The sequence below is a fragment of the Fragaria vesca genome, linkage group LG6 (genome assembly GCF_000184155.1).
Source record: "Fragaria vesca subsp. vesca linkage group LG6, FraVesHawaii_1.0, whole genome shotgun sequence".
In the NCBI taxonomy this organism is placed as follows: Eukaryota; Viridiplantae; Streptophyta; class Magnoliopsida; order Rosales; family Rosaceae; genus Fragaria; species Fragaria vesca.
The window spans coordinates 25,597,203-25,605,521 of record NC_020496.1 but is presented as its reverse complement, the minus strand read 5'-3'; the positions used below and the strand labels follow the sequence as shown (position 1 = coordinate 25,605,521).

The window sequence follows — 8,319 nt, the reverse complement described above, 5'->3', positions numbered from 1 at the left end:
GTAAGAATTGGTATCTATTGTGTGTTGTGCCCCTGAAATTGAAATGGAGTTATTTTTCGCAAGTTTACTGATCCCTAGTAGAAATTTACTGAAGGGCAGTAAATTTTATTTTTCCATATGCAGTTTATAAATGCAAGTTTTTACTACTTATATGCAGGATGAGAAGAAGTTCAAGACATTTAGTTGTGACTTCTAAAACCTGCAGTGGTGGTGGTATTTAGGGCGGTCGGAGTGAGTGGATAAAAAACCTGCGGTGGCTTTTTTATTTTTTTTTAAAAAATTTCGACCTTTAGCGACGGAATTCAACTATTCCGTCTCCTAAGTGGATAAATTTTTTTTAATTGTAAATAAAATCCGTCACCTAAGTGCTTAGGAGACGAAAGTATTCTGTCTTGTAAGAACCACTTAGGCAACAGAATTTTAGGTTCAATCGCCTAAGTGTCTACCTCACCACACTTAGACGACAGATCTTAGCCGACGGACATTCCATCTCCTAAATACTTAGGAGACGAAATCTGTCACTTAGGAGACGAAATAATTCCGTCTCCTAAGTGTTTTTTTCCAGTAGTGATATGTGATTGTGCTCATGAATGTCGATCTAGCTAGGTTAATAAATGGTGTTATCACCCGATGATCATCATGTGTTCCATATGTCTTAACTTTACCTCTACCACTTTGGAGATTACACCAACTTTTTAATTACAAAATCACATCTTTATCTTTCAACACGTAGATCACTATATGAGTAGATCACTTATGCAAATTTTCAGAAATTTTAGTGATTGTTAAGGCATTCAAAACTGCGATATATAATTATAACCTTAAACTGCGATATATAATTATAAGCATAAACGGTTCATGTTTGGTTCGTTCATTGATTTAATCTTGTTCGACACCTTAACGATCACCAAATTAGCTAAAAATTTACATAAGTGATCTATATATATGGACCTACAAACTAACTAGTGGAGATTTAAAAATATAATAAAAAAGTTGATGTAATTCCCGATCTCTCATATCTGTCCCAAAAAAAAGAATCCCTTATTTATATATAGACACACACACACACACACACACACACACACACACACACACACACACACACACACACACACACACACACACACACACACACACACACACACACAGTCCTTTTCAAATAAGGATCTCTTTAACTTAGTTAAGGTACGGATTTCCTTAATTTGACCTACTTTCTGATCATATTTTCTCATCATAGCCGTTCAGTATTTAGATATACATGATTAGATCATCTCTGTAAATTTTTAGCTAATTTGGTTATCGTTAACGTATCGAAAATGCATTAAATCAATGAACGAACCGAATCTGTTCATCCTGAACCGTACATTCTTTTAACTCTAAATCACAGTTTTCAATGCCTTAACCATTATCAATTTGGCTGAAAATTTGTAAAAATGATCTACTCATACATACCTAGATACTGAACGGTTAAGATGAGAAAATGTGATTAAAAAGTGGGTCGAATAAAGAAATCCGCACCTTAGCTAAGGTAAGGAGGTCTTTACCTGATCAACATTATATATATATGTACAATTTTTCTCAGCTGCAGACGTCTGCACCAAAGTTTTAGTGCGGATTTCCATTTTTACACCACTTTTCGATCGAATTTTCTCATCTCCACCGTCTAGTATCTAGATAATATTGTGTAGATCATCTCTGTAAAATTTCAACCAATTTGGTAATCGTTAAGGCCCTCAAACTCGAAAAACAAATGGACGAACTGAATTCTGTCCGGTTCATGTTTATACCAGAAAAACACAATTTTGAGGGCCTTAACGATTACCAAATTGGCTGAAATTTTGCAGTGACAATCTACACAATATTATCTAGATACTAGATGGTGGAGATGAGGAAATTCGATTGAAAAGTGGTGCAAAAATGAAAATCCGCACCAAAACCATTGCTGCGGACGTCCGCAGCTGAGACGGACTGTGTATATATATATATATTCCTAAGCATGATAAGGTTTTGACATGACTCTTAATTTCTTTGACTAAGGATGTATAAACTGATGTTCAAAGAGAAGGGTTTTTTTTGTAATCTATATATATATATATATGAACACACCTAGTCTGCGTACCTAGCAACGTTGCTTTCAATCAGTATCTATGAATTACACACTACTACAAAACATAATTTAAGGACATTGAAATTGTGTTTTTAAATTGAAATAATGACATACTTAGTTTTGGTTATAATAAATACGTACCTTATGTGTACCTATACAAAGCACGTACGTGAATGAATATTATTAGATGACATTGATACAGTCGCACGGTGAACCTCACATATAAATGATTATAGTACGGCTATGCTTTCACCATTAACTTGGACCTCGGTGTATACATGATTATTAAGATAAACATTCGGTAATTATACAAACTCACAATAATAAAATTTGATTAAACAAGATAATCAAAGGTCAAGGGCTTGAACACATGACCACCCTCCTTCCCTATCACGTCCAACTGCCCTTTCAACATATGCATGTACACAACCCAGTCCCCATTCCCCACCGGACTCGGCATCGGCATCACATACCCGGAACTGCCTCCCCATGGAAAATGGTACGACCCGAAAAGCGGCGCCCCCCAACCGAAATCCACTTCAGAAACCGGAAACCTTTGGCCGGAGGACACCACGAAAGCAGGGCCCTCTTCGCTTCCGTTGCAGTATATCTTGGCCAAGCCTGGCACCGGGCGGTGAGCCTCCACCCAGTCTATCAGCCCTAAGAAATGTTCTTTCGTCGCAGCAGATTCCAGAAACTCATGAACTTCATCAGCTACCCAATTCAGTGATTTTTCATTGAGCTCTTGTATCTTTTTACCGCCGAAAGGAATAGACAACACATTGCCAAAGTAACTAGCCATCAAATCATTTTCATCGGCCAATCTAGACCGTCCGTCAACTATAATACCCATTTTGCATGATCTTTCCACATCATTGCCGGTCTCGCTTCCGGCAACCATTTTCCACAAGAATGCAGAAAAGGACACCAGCTTGGACCTTTTGCAACCACTGGAGCTCGCAAGTGCTTGGAGCTTGATAAGTTGCTCGGCTTTAACGTAGTATATGCGACTGAGGAGTCGGTCTTCATGATCATTGGTCTCCATTTTGGGTGGAGGGGGCAGAGATGTGACAGGGACGTACAGGTCATTTAGGGAAGGATGGATCTTACCGGGACGGCGAGGGTTTAAAAAAGAACGACGAAAAGAAGGTACCATAGTGAGTGGCGATTTTGAGTTGGCCATCTTTGCCCATGAAACCAGAAACATGTTGGCTGAGTAGGCATCTGCTATGCGATGGTCAAATGTGCATGCCACCACCATCCCTCCACACTTGAGTTCAGTTGCCTGCAAATTTTGTACATTCAACAAGAGAAATTTGATTTGGATATTGCTTCAGTAAGAAGAACTTGGAGAGGAATACAATACTATGAGTACGTAACTCTGGGACAGCGATAGCGACACTTAAAATTTTGCGTGCTTCTCATGGATTCTTTGTGTTGATATTGTTTGTTATATATGTCTAAAATCAAGTCGGCTTTAGGTCCTCATCAAATTACAGTTCGAAAATAAAACTCTGGAGCACACCTTAAACCTGAAAAACCCTAATTTTGGATGCCCTAAAAGCTTTACCATATATAGTGCAGAAGTCAATCCTAATTTTTGGTAGTGTAATCATGTAGCCTGGTCAGTTGGGCTAGCATTTACGTTTAATACGTACTCTTTGTTCTTTGTAGCTAGTTGTGTTTTATCATCCTTTGTCCTTAATGGTTTTAAGTTTCTAGGCTGCTTTTGCTAGAGGAAATGAGTCACTTCTGGTTCAAATCTACAAATTTTATAAACAAAAAACAAAACTTAAAACGTTGAAGTGAGAGGGAACAGGAGTCGGATATCAACCTGGACGGCCAGAATCCCATGCTTCTTGTTGGGAACCAATTTTCCTTCAATGCTCTCATCAGGGTTATGAAGGTTGAGCTCTTTAAGTTCAACGTCAGCAAAAGCTTCAGTGAAATCAACCCCACGGTTGTTGCACAGAATCTCAGGCTCCCCAACAGAGTTGGCCACCACCTCACCCGAAAAGGCATAGTATGTCACCAGGGCTTGGGCCAAGCCCTTCTTCAGAACCCCGACCCTGGAGGCGGCCACAGAGGGGCTGCTGTGGTTCTTGTAGCAGAAGAACACTCCCACATCGACTGGTGGCAGAAGCAAGTCGAGGTTGGAGAGTGGTAGCCAGTGCTCTTGCAATGGCAGTGCAGCGGCCACCACTTCTTGCTTCCTCGTACTCACCTTGAATTCTCTGCCTCCAGCCATGTTTCTTTGTTATCTGCTAGTTAAGTTTGGTTGGTTTGGTTTGGTTTATGAGGAAGACACTAGATGAGGAGTGAATTTATAGGCAGTGTGTAGTTCGAGAGTGGAATAATATTCCTAACTAAAACTCACTGTAATTATTAATTAATTAAATGTGTTCACCAAATCAGGTTGGTAGTTCTTTGTAATACTATTACACCTGTTACGATGCAAATTTCAATCGAGAAAGAGCACTGATATAGGATTTTAGGCCTAAAATTTGTGACATTAATCATGTCATGTAAGTATTGTCACGTAAGTATGTAAAATTATTTATTTCTGATTTCACATAATTTATCTTGTCAAATCATAAGTTTTTTTTTTTTTTCATCTTGTCAAATTATAAGCTTGCATTACCAGTTTTACCATTTCTTTTTCCTTTAAGGGGTGAATCTAGATGATTGCTTACATCGATGTTGCTTCTAAAAACTGATCCATTTTAGATTTACCAAACACTCCTAATTTTTTTTTTTTTAAATCGAAGTTATCCTAAATGGGCCTTGATTAGTATAGCAATAAGCAGTAAGCTGAGCTGCATGGGTAGGTTTTAGAGGTGAAAGCAACTTAAGCAATAAAATATCGAGCTACCAAACTATTTACCTTTTCATCACAATGTACCAACTTCTTCTGGATTACTTATATAGGCTCACATCTTTGGAAAAGTTGGTGTGGTAATAAATTAACTTAAACAACTAGTTCATGTGAGTCCGCGACAATGACGATTTGAGGTAAGGCTAAATTTAATTATAACTTATAAGCTATTATCTGAACAGCAAACCAAAGTAAGGAGTTAATTCAACTTGCATATTTGTTAGTTCCTGGAGACCTGGACCACTGGAGCCAGCTAGTGGTTACAGTGGAGGAAACTTCTTCTTCTTCTTATGAGAACCGTTATGCATTTACAGTGTTGGTAATATAGTGATCGGAGTCTATAATCTGGTGTAGTAACTAGTAAGTTAGTCATGTGTTTCTTTATTATTTGCTAATTGTGTTTGGTTTCGTTTGGTTTGGTATGCTTTGGTTTGTGAGGAGGACTAGCTAGACGAGGAAGTTAATTTAGAGAGTGAAATAACATTTCTAAGAACATAATGCTGAAACTCAGCTATATATAATCATTCATTACATCAATTTGTTCAGCACAATCTGATTGGAACATGTTCTTAAATGGCTTAAGTTTGAATCAACTAATCAAAACCTTTATATACTTAATTATCATTTGATGTTGAATTATGTTGACGATCAAAAATACATAAATTTGATAAACTTATAGGTTTTTGCCTCAAAATAAAAATAAAAAATATAGGTAGGCTTGTGGAAGGGAAAAAGGAGAACTGAGCTTAGCCAGCTACGTACTTCCGTTGAACAATGAACTAACTTATTATGTATGGGTTCGACAACCCAGAATCTTTGGACATGAGAAATAACTAAACTTGGCAGTTATTGATTGCGAGTCATGACCTACAATGAACAATGAAAACAAATAAGGGTTGTTACAATGTTGCTTGCCGGGGGGCTGGTTTCTACTTTTTCTCCGTTGTTACAGTAGAGAAAAATTCTACTTCTGACTCGGAACTATTGTGCAGGGTTCGTAATCTAGTGATCTGAATCTATAATCTAGCCGGTGCAGTAAGTTGGTCATGTACGCGTGTTTCTTTGTTATTTGCTTTTTTTTTTTTTTTTGGATAATTTCTTTGTTATTTGCTAAGTATGTTTGGTTTATTTGTGAGGAGGACGCTAGATGAGACTCGAAATACTCCAAAGAATACGAGGTATATTTTAATAAACTCTTATATACTTGTAAGGAATGTATCGAGAAGAAAACCAAGTGCTTGGCTGACAGTGGAATTAACCACACTAATCAAACCATGTTAAAGTTTCAAGAAATTCGTACCAACGATCATCATATGAAAATCTAATGTGAGAATGGAATGATATTACCTTAAATAAAATGTGGTAGGACACGCATTTTAAAAAATCTAACTAGTCACCTACATTGAAACATGGGATAGGGACTTACACAGACTTTAGCATGACCACCAAGAAACTTCTTGGTCATGACATGATGATTCGTATTTTAAAGAACTCACACGGATATCCTATCCTTTGAGTGAATAATAAAATGGGACAAAACTCTGTTACCCTGCAAGGTGACGACACCGACTCTGACCACCAGACACTGGCCAGTTCTAGCTAATGTTGCTATAATGCGGTCATTGCACTCTAAAGCACGTGATACACAACATGCCTCCCATTATGCCTTATTGATTATTTCAAAGGCAAAATTACTCGTTTTGCAAAGTCTATACTTTAGCAAAAAAATAAGATCGAGACCTCCTTATGCTAAAGATATAAACCAATATATTCCATTCTTACAAAGAATACAATGTGATGACTGTGGACTTATCCATCCAGAAATGCGGACCATTAAAGTACATTATGTATCTAGAGGACGTATCGACACACTAGTCATATGTCGAATTATTATTCACAAGAAATACTACATTTGCAAAACTCTTAGCAAATATTATGTGTTTAAGGGCTTATCACCCTAATCACCAAGTCTATAGGACTTGACAATGATGAGAGTTCACATCAAAAGGATTTGATGGTTATTGTATGTCTATCATGATCAATGTAGAGCATCTTGTACCCCATTTGCATACAAAAATGGTCTCGCAGAAAGCACCATAAATGATGGCTAGGGTACTGGTTATGCGCACCAACTTGCCTATATCTGCTTGGGGTTATGCAATATTGCATGCAACCTTACTTATTCATTTTTAAGCCCACTCCTAGCCAACCATTCCCTGTGTACCAGTTGGTAACTAGACATGAGCCTAAGATTTACGCATACTTGGTTGTGCAACATATGTGCTTATTGCACCCCCACAACGCATCAAAATTGGGTCCTCAGAAACGAATATTTATGTGTTGGATATGAAACTCCAATAATTATCCGCCATTTGAAACTCTTGACAAGTCATCTCTTTATCGCTAGACTTGCGGAATGTCACTTTGATGAGATAGTCTTCTCGTAGTTAGGGGGAGATAAGAAAAATGATTTTCTAAGAGAACGACAAGGATTGTCGTGGTTGTCCCCACTCTGTCTCATCCTAATCCCCACATAATCGATATCTAGAACATAACAGTTTCAATGCCTGATGGGTTTAAAGATATTGCCAAAGTGACAGAGATCACATATAGCAGCTGCAAATGCCTACAAGGTTAAAAGTCTTTAATAAGAGGCACATCGCTGCAGAGGCTAATAAAGTTCATTAATATCATTGATTCACCTCTTAAAATCTAAAGGGAAATAGAAATGGTCAAATTTGTAATGTAATCTAATGATTTGGTAAGATATATTATCTGGAATCAGAAGTAAATATTTTTACATACTTATATAACATGACACATAGGATTAATGTCACAAATTTTAAGCCTTATTAAGACCCTAGCTGTAATGCCTAAACGAGAAATGAGCTTAGCCAACTGCTTACGTTAAACAATGTACGTACTAATTAAGTTACTAACTGCTAGCAGCCCGGAATCTTTGCTTTGGACATGAGAAATAGCTAAATTGATAGTTATTGGTTGTCAGTCACCTACAATGATATTATTTGGTAGGCTGGTCTTATCTTTTGTGGTGAGATAAGAAGGATTTGGGTCATTGTTGACGGTACGTGGGGGAAAAAGGAGACAGAGAAAAGGCAAACAGGGGAAGGGAGAAAGAAAATTAAGAAAAGGGAAAGGGATGAGAAAGAGAAAGAGAAAGAGAAGGTCAAGGACGGAGAAAGAAGAAGATAAAAAGAAACTGAGGAGAGAGAGAGAGAGAGAGAGAGAGAGAGAGAGAGAGAGAGAGAGAGAGAGAGAGAGAGAGAGAGAGAGTAGAGAGAGTAGTAGTAGTAGTAGAGTAGTAGTAGTAGTAGTA

The 8,319-nt window shown here is 37.6% G+C and overlaps 1 protein-coding gene across 1 annotated transcript; it reads right to left on the bottom strand.

Annotated features, from left to right (window-relative positions):
- Positions 1 to 2,287: 2,287 nt before the first annotated feature.
- Positions 2,288 to 4,355, bottom strand: LOC101298735 (shikimate O-hydroxycinnamoyltransferase-like). The gene is made up of 2 exons (XM_004305739.1): positions 3,942 to 4,355; positions 2,288 to 3,392 (listed from the first exon to the last, which is right to left on the bottom strand). Exons 1-2 carry the CDS (start codon positions 4,353 to 4,355, stop codon positions 2,442 to 2,444), a joined length of 1,365 nt encoding a protein of 454 aa, XP_004305787.1. The 3' UTR covers positions 2,288 to 2,441.
- Between the last annotated feature and the right edge of the window lie 3,964 nt (positions 4,356 to 8,319).